Source organism: Scyliorhinus canicula, chromosome 17 (assembly GCF_902713615.1).
Source record: "Scyliorhinus canicula chromosome 17, sScyCan1.1, whole genome shotgun sequence".
NCBI classification, from domain to species: Eukaryota; Metazoa; Chordata; class Chondrichthyes; order Carcharhiniformes; family Scyliorhinidae; genus Scyliorhinus; species Scyliorhinus canicula.
In genome coordinates, this window is record NC_052162.1 from 76239713 (window position 1) to 76255797 (window position 16085).

Below are 16085 nucleotides of genomic sequence, written 5' to 3' on the forward strand. Positions count from 1 at the left end.
GACCCCGTAGCAGGGTGTCCTCACTTCAGGGGTGTGCAATAGGGTCCATGTGTGTGTGGGGTGACATTACCCATGGGTGGGGGTTTTGCAGAACCCAAAAGCTCAGTTAGAGATCGGGGGCGCTCTTTCAAAATGGCAGCTTAATCTCGAAATTCAGCTCCCCAGTGCTGATAAAAGTTCTAAATGTGAAATAAACAACTCTCCAGGGCCCAAAAAAGTGACTAAATGTCATTGGATAGTGTTGGGAACTCGCTGGCAGGAAACCCCCTGAACAATCCACCACAAATTAATTTAGAAATTATTCCATTGAATTCCACCCTTTATGTCATGCATGTGCTAACAGTGGTGGTACTGTTTTACAGTGGCTCGATTAGTTACATTTTGTTTTTATTGAATAGTGATCCAGGGTTTTCTTTATTTGTGCATTTTGAGTTCCACTATTCTGCTCATTTTGTGAAAACCGTGAATTATTGTCTTTTAATTTCTGTAATTATATGAAAAATGTTATAGTGCTATAATCTCACCTCTAGTTGTCAACTTTTCTGATGTCCATACTTATGATGGAAACTGTCTATAAAAATGTCACATGTTTACATCCTCCTGCCAATTATGACATTGTATGAGTCCAGTCATTCATAATTTCTCATATTTTGGATCTAATCCTTTAATTGCTTCGCCCCTCCCTATCTCTGTCACGTCCTCTGTGTCAGTCATGGCTCAGTTGATAACATCCTCGCCTCTGAATCAGTAGATTGTAGGCTCAAATCTAACTCTAGGGGCTGGATTCTCCGCCGGCAGGATGCTCCGTTTTGCCGGCAGCCAGGGGGTTTCCCGACGGCATGAGCAGCCCCACAATGGGAAACCCCATTGTCTGGTGGCCGTCGTGGCGGGGCGGAGAATCGAGCCCCAAATATTTGGGGACAAAACTTTAGGCTTACACTTAAGTGCATTCCTGACGAAACACTGTACTGGCGGAAGTGCTGTGTTTCAGATGAGGTGTTAAACCGAGGCCCATTTGCCCTTGCAGGTGAACATAAAAGATCTCACGACAGTAGTTAAAAGAGCATGAGGAGGTTGTGAAAGTCATTTGTGAAAGCAATTTTTTCAGCCAATTAACTCTCCAAGATCTTTGTGTTTCCAAGGAGACTTACACAAACTCCATTCCCTTTGTCTCACCATTTTGTGGTTGCCCTTTTTCTCTCTTATCTTTTAACACTTACCTTAAAACCTATATCCTTGATCAAGCTTTCAGTCCCTCCCCCACCTCTCTCCAAATATCTAGTCCTTTCAATCGGTGTCAGATTTTAATTCTGTAATTCAATAGCTGTTTACCTGTGTGAAAGTATTAACAACTTTTTGCCATCAGTGATGATATGGCCACAAAAAATATATATTTTTAATTGCTTGGCTATGCAACATTAAAGAAAAAATGAAAATTGAAAATGTTAGAATCTTGAAACAAAATAAACTGGAAATACACACTAGGTCAGTGAGCATCTGTGGAGAGGAAAAAAAGACAAAGGACGGAATTGCCCCATTTTTTGGCAGAGTGGGGCAGCGGGCGGGAAAAGCAGTGTTGAAGCTGCTGGCCCCAGTGGCTGCTTTCTCTGCAGTATTCAGCTCATGGCTGAAAAAATGAAGGGGGCCCATGATGTCACGCTGGCGTGAGCCCACCACCCCCATGGAACACTACCCCTCACTGTAGTGCCCGGGCAGTGTCGGGACCAGTGCCCAGGCATGATCCCCTCCCCCTTGAGTAATACATTCACCTGAATTCCTCTGGGAGGTTCTGTTCTCCAAGTGTCATGGGAGACCTGCTGTGATTCACCAACGTGAATGGATTATGTAACTGGGGAGATGATTGTGTGTCGAGGCCTAGTAATATGGTAATATATTCTGATCATTATGTCATCGTTCGGGGCGGGGAGGGGGCAGGAATAATTGCAACAGGAACTCCCACCGGCATAAATCGCGCTTTGGGCTTCCCATGAGATTTTCCATCCCTGCTGAAAACGGGAGCGGAAAATCCACCCCACCTCCCGCCCCCCTAGCATTTCAAGCAGTAAGTTATGAAACTGAAAACCAGTATCTGATATTTGCATTGTCCTCTATGCCTGATCAGATTAAAGCACTTTTAAGTGCCATGGGGTAAGGTAAAACAAAGATAATGAATGGGAAGTGAAAGTAGGGGGGAATGAAACAAGATTCTCCGACACAGATAAAGTTCATTTGTTGAGTAACTTGCATGATAGAGAAGTAAAGGGTTGTTGGATGAGGTGAAATATTGTCTCAAGTTAGACAATAGAAAGAAACATTGAAGAATTCAAAGTAATTGAAGAAATAAAAGAGTTTATAAATTAAGGCAATTAAGAGTCCCCTGTGCAGAAAAGATGAGGAAAATGACCATTTGCATAGTAACAGTATTTCAAAAGGAAATTCCTTTATTCTGACCTAACCATTTGCAACTTCTGCAGAACTGATGGCAATCTGTCATATTATACCTTTCTACGCTTCCAGTACATCCCAACGCAGTATCTCACCTATGCCAGTCACCCACTATTGTTTGAATCCTCGATATTTGGTGCGTGAGAGGCCTAGAGATTCTGGTTTGCCTGAAGACTCAAATAACTTTTAAAAAACTGATTAAAACAGTTTGCTCCATTACCTGCAAGGCAAGGAATGCACTTAGGATGAAATGCCGAAAACTAACGAGAGACAAATATTAAAATTTTAATATTTCCAATGTCAATAATAGGAACAGCAGTTCAAGAAGGTGGCTCACCGACAAAAAAATGCTGGCCTGGCCAGTGACATGCACATCCATGAAAAAAAACATACAGAGCAGAGGTCCGAAGTGAAAATCTAGTTGTCAAGGAATCAGAAAAAGAAAGCCACTCAAAATTCCTAGACTGAGCACCATCATAAGAGTTGAAAATGAAAATGAAAATCGCTTATTGTCACAAGTAGGCTTCAATGAAGTTACTGTGAAAAGCCCTTAGTCACCACATTCCGGCTCCTGTTCGGGGAGGCTGTTACGGGAATTGAACCGTGCTGCTGGCCTGCCTTGGTCTGCTTTCAAAGCCAGTGATTTAGCCCTGAGCTAAACAGCCCCTTATAGCCCCTTCAGTTATAGTAACAACTGAAGCAATTAATCTAGCGCTTTACTATACTAAATAACAGGAAATACATTTCAACGGCAGAAAATAGAACAAAATTAAAACTGAAAGAAATAGATTTGTTCTACTTTTAAAATAACCTCCAGAGGAATGCAAAGCAACCATGTCAAGGTTTCGTCCATTAATATTACCAACTTTAATTTCTAGCCTCAAATTGGCTCAGCGTCATCACATCCAGTTGAGACCCCAGCTGCCATGCTTTTGAAGTGTTGATCACCTAATCGGAGTGATGTTTAATGGGCCATCAAGATGCAAAACAAAAATTATTCAGACGGAAGGTTAAAGAAAGTATAGCTTGTTTCCTTGTACACAAGGTTATTGAAATAACCAGTTTGAAGGTCTTTCGGTTCAGCAGAGAACTGACAAAGTTTATCAGGATAACTTGCAGCAAAATGTTCAAATGTGAAGTTTAAAAATTAGCAATAAAAATGTTGGTGAGAACTTTTCACCTGATAAGATACCAAGAAAGTCCCTTAAAGACAGTAGTAACAATTGTTTCAATAATCAATTAGCTACCTTTCTGCGAAGACAAAGAAATGATGGATGCTGTGAGAAAATGATCTACCAAGAAGGAATGAGACCTATAATGCTTAATGGATTCTTTTTAGTTCTCAAAGTTCTTTTGTTTCCATGTTACTGTGTAGTATGCAAACGATTAATTAATATGCAAAATCTACTAAAGCTGTGTCTTTTCTTGGTGAGGGAAAAGTTAAAATATTCTTAAATTTCAATCATTTCTCAAGAAATATTAATAAAGCGGAGGAATGCTTTGCATTCACACAGCACCTTTCACAACTTTGGAATATACCAAAACTGTTTACAGCCAAGCAAGTACAATGCAGTTATTGTTGTAAGATAGGACAAGTGGCAGTCAATGTGGACAAGCTTCTTCTATAGTACCATGGGATCGTTTACATACGTTTAAGAGAATAGGTGAGCCCTCGCTTCAACTTCTCATGTGAAAGACAGAACAGTGCAACACTCTCTCATTACTGCATTGCAGTGTCAGCCTAGGTTTTTATGCCCAAGTCTCTCTGAAGTTGAACTTGAAGTACCAACATCCTGACTACAAGTTGTGGTTGGTGCAGTTTTTATTGAAAGATCAGACACAAGGGCCTGGAAATTAGATCATACTTGAACTGGGTGATCAACTCTCATCGAATGAAGGAATACTTCGGCATGGTGGTCCCTCGAGGGCAGGGGTGGCTGCTATGGCTGTGAGAGCACGGTGGGGGGGATGAATTTGCAAACATTGGGGGAGAGGAGCAGGCATTTCACATGCATGAGCCGTAAATGCACTGATTATGGAAAAATAGTGTCCCGGCAGCATGTGATATGGGATAGAGGCTCCTAATGGGACAATCCCACAAAATAAGGAATGGCAATACCAGTGCAGATCTCCATGCATGTGCCTAATAACGGCAGTGGCAGGACCAGGCCAAATCCAGGACAAATGGATGTACTGACCCCAGTTGGATAGCGCCAGCAAGCGATGGGTACTCCAAGGCATCTATGTTTAAATAAAGTAAATAATCTCCAACCTCTATTAAGCTTTATTTCTTAATCTAGTATCTCTGCCACTCTGTCAGTAAATGCACCAGTCAACTCAAAATTGAAAATAACCACATACTGCACTTTAGAAAGTACACATCTGCTCTATCTATGCACTTTTAATGGGAAGTTTGGGACTTTTCGGGTGTTTTTCTTGTTGTTTTGACTTACAGTTATCTAATTGACGTGGTTTGTGTAAATTTCTATTATGCTACCCGCAATCTTTTCAATGTCTGCAACAGAATTTTTTTAATGTTGTTTGACACAAAGAAACATAAGCACTAGAAATACAATTCTATTTTCTTATGATGTCCAGTCTCTTGCTCCAAAACATCTGATGAATTTGCCCAATTTTATGTTAAGAGATGCTTACAGCTCCCAGAGCTTTGTTTATTTATTCCTGATGCACCCCACCCCCTCCCGGGCCCATGCCTCCCTCATGGAGGGCACTTGTAATCTCAATATAAAGGGGGAAGGGCAGCTTTCCCAGTACCAGAAATAAGTTACCCATAATGCAAAGTCTATTGATGTTCTTGATCCATTTGTGCAGGAATGTTCCAGATGTAATCCCTGGTCTGAGCTGTGAAGTTTTTCATGTTTATTATCGGTAAACAGAATCCAACTGAACAAAGTAACAATTCTGTAGACATTAGCTTGCACGGACAAAACTTTCAAGTCATAATTCAGGACTATATTTCTGCCTATCAAACCTTGCCCATTGATGAAGAGAAACCCTGCGACAACTAACAGGTTGACTCAACCATTTGGCCATAAAAAATATGGAGATGGCGTGATCAGGTTGGAATTAGAGAGAGAAGAAAAAGCAAAAGAGAGAGAGAAGAAAGAGCAAAAGAGAGGGAAGAAAGAGAGGAAAGAACAAAAGAGAGAAAGAAACAAGCAGAAGAATGAGTGTTCCGGATGAAGGACACAAAACAGATTGACTCAACCATTTGACCATAAAAATAGTTGGTCTCTTTCTCAGTCTCTCTCCAATAACAAAATGGGGATCCCACTTTCACTGCAGCTGTTGCCTCTCCAGGAAGTTTTGAATTTTTTGAGAGAGCAGCAATTGCAGTGTTTACCTTCTAGCATTGTAAGGTAACTGCAAAATTGAGTCCTCATGACTAATTGCTAGCTAAACTAGCATGTCCTATTTTCTTTATACCCAAGGTTTTCATCTAATTTCTTTTAAAAGGATCTTCAATCACTTAATTTCAGGTTTTTTTTAAAGTCACCTGCATGTGATTTATGCTTTCATATTTAAACTGACTGCATCACAGGTTTAGAAAGGATTGAGTAGTTTCAATTACATCACTATTTAATTGTTAAAGATTGCTGAATTACATGAACCTAATTTTAATTGACGGAATTCTTCATATTCGCTGTTCTGGTATACGTCTCATATATAACTGCACCTTTGAGTTCCACTCATTTATTAACCTTCCCACCACGTTCTGGCAACTTTTACATTGAATAGCATGGGGACATTGCACCTTATCGAAATATGATGCATCTTCTCAATGCATTTTAAGTAGCAAGCTGCAACTCCTTTGGAGTGCATGGTCCATGTTGATATTTTAATATTTGGGTGTGGGTGTTGCTGTTTTCTACAGCGGATTTGAAGATCTATTTATACTACAGGTGCCAATTTTCATTTATTCCAAGCCTACACATTGCACATATGATGTAGTTGGGTATAAAATAGCGATGGTTATTACTCTGTTTGCAGTTTGATTTAATAACTCCTGTTGTTTGACCTTTGATTTAGCTGAAATAGCGAAGCAGAAGGTTCATATTGAATTAATTTAAATACCTGAAGTATAAATTTGAAGGTAGGGTGAGATGTCATTCCGTTTCTGTTCGTGGTTTCAAACCATAAATTGGGTAGAAAATGTCCCAGTTAGTTTTAAGCAAAGGGGAATATATATACAAAACACTTATTCAGGAAATCAAAATGACACAGTTTGATGTAGAAAATGTAATAGTTTCATCCATAAACTCGGAATTCACAACTACATTATGGTGCAGTCACATCCCAGACTATCCCTCCCATCTAAGCCCTTCTCTGAAATGATGCATCATTACCATCAGCCCTGTGAATACAGTTACTTGTGGATATTTGTATATCTTAAAATGGTGGTGATATGACAGTGTAGTTGTGTCTATTTGAAATTATAAGTAACTTCTGTTTCTTAAAAAAAAAGGAAGCACTAAAAGAAAACATTAAGAAGAGGGAAATGGAAGAAAAGATCAAGCGAGCAAAGTTGGCTAAAGAGAAAGCAGAGAGGGAGAAGTTGGAACGGCAGCAGAAGAAGAAACAGTTGATTGATATGAACAAAGGTAAGCCTTTAAATTTAAATAAATTGAATGACCACAAGTTATTAGTTGAAGCAGAGAACAATAGAACGTGCAGGTGTCTCTTAGGCCAGTTCTCCATATGTTTATGTCTCTCTAAATATTGGAATTGTCCTTCGTTTCTACCCACTCAGTTACTAACATTGTGCAGTGATTACTGTACTCGTGTTTCCTTCCTGAACCCTGTGGTATTGTTCCTGCAACTCAGCTCCTGAAATGTGCACATTTATTGACTCTGTTCAAAATTTCTGTTACAATATGGTGCAAAGGTCTGTGGGGAGTAACAACAGATAGATTGGGTATAACTGTCCAGAAACTGGCACATTTTTTTCATACTGCAGGGCTCTTTTTCTACAATGAATTGGACTATTTGGGCACCAAATCATGCTGCACATAGTAAATGTCGAAGTTTCTGGGGCTTGTCACAGAATGTCTGGCTGCTACAAATCATTTGCCTGGATAATTGACAGAAAATTGTGAAAACAGCATACCCAATCATTGTTTCTCATTGTGAAACTCTACTTGACTTATTGTTTTCCTAACACCAGTCGTCAGAAATCACAAACCATATAGAAATGAGTCCCAAATTCCACGTGTCTTCTATCCACCGCACAAAACTCGCAATGTTGCTTCAAACAAAATATGAGGAGGTTATTTATATAATCCATAGTTACAGGTTTGTGCCAAATATCCAAAAGATATTTCTCTTCTACTCAAAAGACTTTGATGATCTTTTCAAATTCCATTTATATTTGTAAATAAAGGCAGCATGATCCACAACAAATTTTAATGACATTTTGTACTGAAATATGAATGCTGGTAGCCTGCTAACTATACTGTTCATAGGAATTGCAGTATAACAAATGTGCGAGTGCAGAGATAATATTCTAACCTAGTGTCCTTTTCACATTGTCTGCTACCCCTCGACTCAAGGGTAACTTCTACTCCTGATCAGGAGTTTCTGTCATGGGTCTGACATGGCTGAATAAGCCAATTTTCGACTGCCAGATTTTTGGGCAAATGGGGCAGAATGTCCCACAACGTAGTGGGATCCAGAGTGCAGGATTTTCTTTTTTTAATTTCCTATTGTGTAGTTGTTCTACCTCATCAAGAAGGCATTCGGAGTTGAAGCATAAGGCAGCTTGCAGCTTGATGGACAAGTTCTAAATCGTCATTGGTAGCATGCTCCTCCCAGTCGTTTAAGGACAATGCTTTCTCACTGCAAGGAAAGTTTCAGAATGTTGTTCAAGCATTTTCTTTGTGCTCCCTTTCCATATAGGCCCTTTAAGAGAATAGGACTTGGCAGGGGAGAAATTTTCAGTTTTGTGGCTAGTCCATTGAAATTTGCAGGAGTTATGCCTGAATATTTGGGAATATGATTTCAAGAAGGAATCTATAGTATTGTTAGATGATCCTCCTAATGAATCCCGTGCAGATAAGGAGCATGGTAACAGCTACGGATCTGTACAATAAGAATGTCTTTGTTGGCAAACACTTTCTGCTATAATTTGTAGATGACTGAACTGGTGCAGCTATTCGTTATTAGATCTCCCCATCATCGGTGGCCTTTTCAGAGATGTGGCTGCTGGGGTATGGGAAGCACTCGGAGTCTCTCCTTCAACATATATGGGAAGTGGAATATTTGGTTGACCAGCAATGGGCTGATATGAGTTTTGCTTTGGCAGTGTTCAAGCACAGGCTGAGTTTCTTGCATGTAAAATAAGAGAGTGGCTTGCAGATATCTAAAGAGAAAGGGCAATGGCACTGCAGTCATCCTCAAACTGTTGATCATGGGCGGGGTTCTCTGTCGGCAGGATGCTTCACTTTGCCGGCAGCCCAGGGGTTTCCCGGTGGCGTGGGAAGGTGACCGGCCAACGTAACGAAGAATCCTGCCGGCGGGTTGAGGCAGAAATGCGATTGGCGGGGCAGAACATTCCGCCGCATGTATTTGGTGGTCAGTCTATTTTTGAGACACATGTGACAAGTTGAAGAATTTTCGACGAGGTGATATTTAAATCCAAAACCAGAGGGCACTTGATCTTTGATGAGGTGAATAACTCAGTCAGGTAGATTGTGAATAATATGGTGGCTGTCACACAACCTTGCTTGATCCCAGTCCAGATTTTGAAACCATCTGTTTCGGATCTTCCATTTAAGTGTACATGCAGGACTTCCGGTGGTGACATATCTAACGCTGGGTGGCTCCCACTAGAAATCTTGTTTTTTTTGACCCTTTTCACACAGTTTTGAGGGGAACGTTTATATGAGCTGTCTTCAGTAAAGTTGTGGAGATTAGAGGATGTCAAAAACCTAATGAAAAAATACGGCACAAAGAGGAATGAGTCAGCCTGGTTTGGTGCGGAGTTTTGTGTGAGGAAAGATGGCGGGAGCAAGCTCGCTGAGTGGAGCTGCGCCCATTATGGTGGTCAAGCTGACCGAGGTAATGGTGGCGGAGTTCAAGCAGCAGTTTGCCAAACTTTTTGAGCGGTATGGGAAGGAGATGATGGGAATGCTCAAACAGTTGGTGGAGGATATGCTGGCCCCGATAAAGGAGGCTCCTGTATCGATGATGCTGGAGCATGGTGAGGTGTTGAAGGGGTGGAGGAGGCACAGTGACCAGCTCGTCTCGATGGGTGAGGACCTGTGGAAGATGGAGAAAATTAATAACGGGCTGAGAGCCAAAGGGGAGGACCTGGAGAACATGCCATGATGGCAGAATCTTCAGATTGTGGGGCTGCCTGAGGGGCTGGAAGGCCCGAGGCCAACAGAGCACTTTCTGAGGATGTTCGCTAAATTGTTGGGAGAGGAGGAGAACAACTTCCTTTTTGAGATGGGTAGCGCTCATCGCTCTCTCTGGCCAAAGCCAAAAGCGACTGATCCACCAAGAACTGTGATAGCCTGTTTTCGCAGTTTTCAGATGAAGAAGGAGGTCTTGAGATGGGTCAAGCAGAATCATGAGGTAAGGTGGGAAGGCCTTTAACAGAGCGACGGCAGCACTTGGCAAGAGTGATGTGCAGTTTGTGGTGGTGTATCTGGCGAAGCTGAAAGTTACGTATACCTCCCCAGACCATTTATTTGAGACGGTGGAGGAGGCGGACGCATTTGTGAGGACTGGGGCTGAGTTTGGATTTTGGCTTCTTTTGCTGTCGCTTGGAGGGGATGGTGGGATAAAGGGTTGGGTTTTTCTGGGTTTTTTTTGTATTTCGCATGTTTGATTGTTCAGAAGGTGTGAGGGGGGTTCTGTTGGTATATGTGTTAGGTATTTCGGGTCGGGGGGGGGGGGGGGGGGGGGGGGGGGACTCTGGTGGCGGCCACCTCGCTAGCAAACATAAGTTGGCTAGTGAACGAGAGCGATGTGGGGGAAGGGGTGTTGGGCAGCAGAGCCAGTGAGGACAGGTTTCGACCGATCTAGGAGGTGTAAATGGTGGTGGGTTGGGAGTATGCAGAGAGAACCGGTTCCAAGAGGAAGTGTTTGGAGGGGTTTCTGGGATGAGGGGAGAGCTCGTTGGTTGATGGTGACTAGGGGCAGGGCTTGGTTTCATTCGTGGGGTGGGGCCCATATTGGAAGACGGTGAGCCTAAGATGTTGGCGGGTGAGGGGGAGAGGAGCGTCAGGTATGTCCCGCAATGTGGTTACGGCAGACACAGGGGAGGGGTTGAGAGACCGAATGGTAACGTGGAACGTGTGAAGGTTGGGTGGACCGGTGAAGATGGCGAAAATCTTTTCATAAGGAGGTAAAGAATTTGAGAGCTGATGTGGTGCTGTTGCAGGAGACTCGTATGAAGGTGAAGGACCAGGTTAGGCTTTGAGGGGTTGGGTGAATCAGGTGTTTCACTCGGGCTTTGATAGCAGGGCCGGAGGGTAGTGGTACAGGTGTGTAAGAGAGTTTGGTTTCAGATGGAGGAGGCGGTGGCGCATTAGGGGGGCAGATACGTTATAGTAACGGGTGCTTTGGAGAGGAGGTTGATGGTGTTGGTTTGTGTGAGCACACTCGAGGATTGCTTTTTTTATCATGGGGAGGTCATTGTTGTGAGGGTGAGGAAAGCAGAACTCGTCAATTGTTATTTCAGGTCATGCTCCACACTGGGGTAGGGAGCTGGAGGCAATGTGGCTGCGGGCACTGGCAATGATGCAGCTTCTGTTTAACCTGGGGAAATATTTGGGTAGTCCGTTGGTGGTGGCCATGCTGAAGGCAATGTGGAGGCAATTTCGGGGTCACGGCTAATGCTAGTCTGAGAGAATCATGGGTTTGAGCCGGCCGGATTGGATCCTAGGTTTTGAGGGTGGAATGAGCGGAGGGTGGTGGAAGTTAAGGATTTATTCCTGGAAGGGCTGTTTGTGAGCTTGGAGGAGTTGACGGACATGTTTGAAATTCCACGACGGGGGGCCTTCAGGTATATGCAGGTGTGGGATTTTGGAACAAAGGTTTTCCTGACATTTCCAGTAACACTGCCTTCCTCATTGTTGGAGGGGTGCTTTGGTGATGGGATTGGAGGGTAAGGTCATCTTGGCGATTCTGGAGGAGGCTACGGCGTCATTGGAGGGAGTTAAGGCCAAGTGGGAGGAGGAGATGGGGGTGGCACTGGAGAAGGGTTTTGGTGTGAGGTTTGTGTGGGAGACTGGAGTTAATCCAGTTAAAGGGGTGCTAAGGGCGCACCTGATGAGGTCAAGGATGAGCCGGGTTGTTTAAGGGGTGGAGGATACTTGTGAGCAGTGTGGGAGAGTTCAGGCCAGCCACGTAAGTATGTTCTGGTCCCGCCAAAGTTGGAGAAATTTTGGAGGTCGTTTTTCAGCAGCATGTCGGTGATCTTAGACTTGGAGCCCAGTTCCCTGGGGGGTTATATTTGGGGTGTCGGACCGGCCGGAGTTGCAAAGGTGGTGGGGATGGATGTTTTAACCTTCCCCTCATTGATTGCTTTCAGACGAGTCCTGTCGAAGTGGAGGTCAACTTCTCTGCCCCCACTCAGGTGCCTCAGTGGGGGACCTGATGGAGTTCTGCATCTTGAGGTGGTAAAGTTCACCTTGAGGGGGGTGATTGAGGGTTCCTTAAGAGATGGCTGTACTTAGAGTTGGTCACCGTCAGCTACTATGGGAGGGGGTGTTGGGATGGGGGGATTATTCTTTGAGTTTTATGTGGGTTGGTTAGTCGAATGAGGGGGTTCTTTAGTTTTCATTTATTTTTGTATTATTTTGTTTTATGTAGTAAATGTTAAAAACTGAATAGAAATATTTTTTAAAGTTCTTATGAACTGAACTCTTCACAACACTATTATGGGCGGCACGGTAGCACAGTGGGTTCCCACAGTCCAAAGACGTGTAGGTTAGGTGGATTGGCCATGATAAATTGCTCTTGGTGTCCAAAAAAAGATTAGGAGGGGTGATTGGGTTACGGGGATAGGGTGGAAATGAGGGTTTAAGTGGGTGGGTGCAGACTCGATGGGCCAAATGGCCTCCTTCTGCACTGCTTTTCTATGTATGTATGTACGGGCAGGATGTGTGACCTGCTCACTGCTGCCGCTTCTGGCCAGAAGACTGCACACAGCCTCATTTGATTTTCATTTAAAAGGTGGCAGCCGCCGTCATTCTCAATAAAATGCTGGTAATTGCTGTTGGGCGATACCCGGGACCACTGTAGGAATGTCGCTACTGATCGTTCCGTACCCTCCCAACACCCCCCACGACCCACACTTTGGAAAACCCTGCCCATGTTCAGAAGGGCAAAACTCATCTAAAGTTCCCCATGCCCCAGCATGAACTCTCATCATTCTCCCGTTTCTGTCCAATCTCCTCTCACTTCCCTCTCTGTGCTCAACATGCCAATGAGCCATACCCCTTGCAACATCAATCCTATTCCCACTAAACTGCTGACAAATCAACTTCCTGGCCCCCATGTGATACTGTCAACAGTTCTGACAGATACTCTTCCTGCTCAACTTAAAAACTCCTGTCGTCAACCCTTTTTCTCAAACAATCATCACTTTCCCCCATCATCTTTGCAAGCTCCTGCCCCCGCATCGAACTCTTTTGTCCCTTAAGCCAGTGAACTTGCTCACTTGGGTGGCACGGCAGCACAGTTGTTAGCACATTAACTTTACAGCTCCAGGATCCTAGGTTCGATACCCGGCTTGGGTCACTGTCGTGTGGAGTCTATACGTTCTCCCTGTGTCTGCGTGAGTTTCCTCCGTGTGCTCCGGTTTCCTCCCATAGTCCAAAGATGTGCAGATTAGGTGGATTGGCCGTGCTAAATTGCCCTTCGTGTCCAAAAAGGTGAAATGGGGTTACAGGGATAGGGTGGAGGTGTGGGCTGAGGTAGCGTTCTCTTTCCAAGGGCTTGTGCAGACTTGATGGGTCGAATGGCCTCCTTCTGCACTGTAAATTCTATAACCTTTCCTGGAACTCGATTTTTGCAACATTCCAATCAGATATCCGTCACTTCACAGAATCAAAATGCCTCTTATCAAAGTCAAAAATAACATCCTATGTGACTGTGACAAAAGTTAACTCTCACTCCTTGTCCTCTTGGTCTACCTGCATCTGATAGTTGACCATCTTCCTTCAACAGCATTCCACCATCTTCCAGCTGGGTACCACTGCCCCCATCCGGTTTCATTCAAATTTTTCTAATCTGAGACAGTGTTACTTGCAATGGTTTCTCTTCTCATTCCCACTCCCACATTACGTGTGGTGTTCGCCAAGGTCTACCCTTGGACTCCTGTTTCTCAATTCCATGCTTTTGCTCTTTAACATCATCAGAAATCACAGCATTAGTTTCACATGTACAATTGGCATCCAGTTCTACCTCAATGCTACCTCTCATGATTCCTCCACTGTCTGTATATTGGCAGACTGTTTGTCTGACATCCAATATTGGATCAGCTGAAATTTCCCCCCAATATTAGGAAGACTGAAGCTTTTGTCTTCGGCCTCCACCACAATATTCATTTCCAAATTAAAGGCTCCATCTCTCCCTCGGAAACTGTCTGAGGTTCAACTAAACCTGGTGCCATCTTGGTATCATATTTGATCTGACAAAAAGTGATATCTGTTCCTCTAATTCTGGCATCTCAAAATCCCCAATTTAAATTTCTTCACCATTGGTGATGGTGTCTTTAGATGCCTGGGCTCTAGTCTCTGGAATTCTCTCTCTCAGCATCTTTATTTCTCTTTCCTCCTTTATAATGCTGCTTAAAAACTCTTTGGCCAAACATTTGGTCATCTGCCCTAATATCACCTTGTGGGGCTCTGGCTTTGTACAGTTCCCACGAAGCACCTTGGGATGTTCTGTGACATTAACTATGCTATATAAATGAAAGTTGTTATTAGAAGAAATATTTCCATTAAAAAATCCATCTTTGTGTAATTTCATCAACATACTGAAAGAGTGGGGTCTTTCACAGAAACACTTTTATTAAAAAAAAAGCTTATGGGCGGCACGATGGTGCAGTGATTAGCACTGCTGCTTCACGGCGCCGATTACCCGGGTTCGACTCCAGCCCCGGGTCACTGTCGGTGTGGAATTTGCACATTCTCCCTTCTCTGCGTGGGTTTCACCCCCACAACCCACAGATGGGCATAGTAAGTGGATTGGCCATGCTAAATTGCCCCTTAATTGGAAAAATAGAATTGGGCACTTAAAATTTTTTTAAAAAAAGCTAGTTATGTTATAAATCTACTGCCGAATGATCGAGACTACAAGCTCACAATTGGAAAAGGTTTACATCAGTGCTATGAAAAAAAATGAAACAACAATCTTACTTAATCAATGCAGAATAAGATGAAAATGTCGGATGACTAAAATCAAAAATAATTTGTTAATTTGGGCCTCGTAGTTAAAAATACGTTGTTAACGGGATAAAAATATTCTTCACTGTGGTGCAATGAAATCCAACAGGATTTAAAATGAACCATGTTATTGAATAAGCACCTAGTGAGAGGTGACCAGTCACTTTATATCATTGGTAGCTTTACAATCATTCCTCCATAAAGCCTATTAATGTTGACCAAATTGACATACATTGGTCGTATTATGCCAATAAGCACATTCGTTTTTTTTTAAACGGTAATAAGATCTTAAAGGCTTGCAGCCAAAATTGAAACAAAGAAAGGGTCTACGAGTAAAACAACCTTATTTACAAATTAAGCTGTAAAAATGCACATTCACACATTTTATTCTATCTATACTAAATAGCTGTTTATTCTGCACAGTGAATGTTACCCTCTTTTTATTTTCAGCAAACAACCTTATTTTGATCTTCAACACTTTATTTATTGGTTATCCCAACTGTGATTAATGCTTGTAGCCAACAAAGAACTCCTTTCCTTGCCCATCACCCCACAATAAAGGGTTTAACCAGGTGGAAAATTTTACCAGAGTCAGTTACCAGATAACAAATGGAACATGTATTCCTGTTTTGAGTTCAACTCCTACAATAAGTACTGCAGAATACATTTTCTAACAATTCTGTTATGCACAAATAAAGGGTTGAAATGAAATTTTGATCACTGACCGTGGCAGTTACTATTCTTCTGCAAAACGATATAATTTGGACAGTGCTATATGATAACAATGGGCTGGAAATTTGTTACAGTAATGCTGGATGTAAAACAACATTGCTGTAAATTTAGAATCGATCTAGTTGTGTACTTCACCACTATTATCAAACAGTTTGAAGTTGTCATTCAGTCTGATGACAATAATGCTTTCATCATTGAATTGTTCTAACAACAGCCTTGCCAGCCCATGGCATACTTCCTTCATTTACTGTATATACTGCTCCTTAGATTTATACAGCACCTTTAATGTAAAAAAAAACCCAGGCACCCGACAGACGTGCATTGAGACAAAAAACGATGACAAGCCAAAGAAGTAGACATTATAAGGTACAATTAATATTACAGAGATTGAGTTTAAGGACGTAGCTAAAAGGGAGAAAAAAGATGGAGAATCAGAAGTTTAGTGAGAGAATTCAGAACCTCGGGCCGAGATGAGAGGGTGAAGAAAAT

At 42.6% G+C, this 16085-nt stretch overlaps 1 protein-coding gene across 4 annotated transcripts in view; it reads left to right on the top strand.

Moving 5' to 3' along the window:
* diaph2 (diaphanous-related formin 2) overlaps positions 1-16085 on the top strand; it is an 878670-nt gene that overhangs the window by 699522 nt on the left and 163063 nt on the right. For all 4 annotated transcript variants that reach the window (XM_038775000.1, XM_038775001.1, XM_038775002.1 and 1 more), the window contains one exon: positions 6932-7067. In XM_038775000.1, the coding sequence (XP_038630928.1) occupies positions 6932-7067 (136 nt within the window). The remainder of the gene's footprint in view (positions 1-6931; positions 7068-16085) is intronic.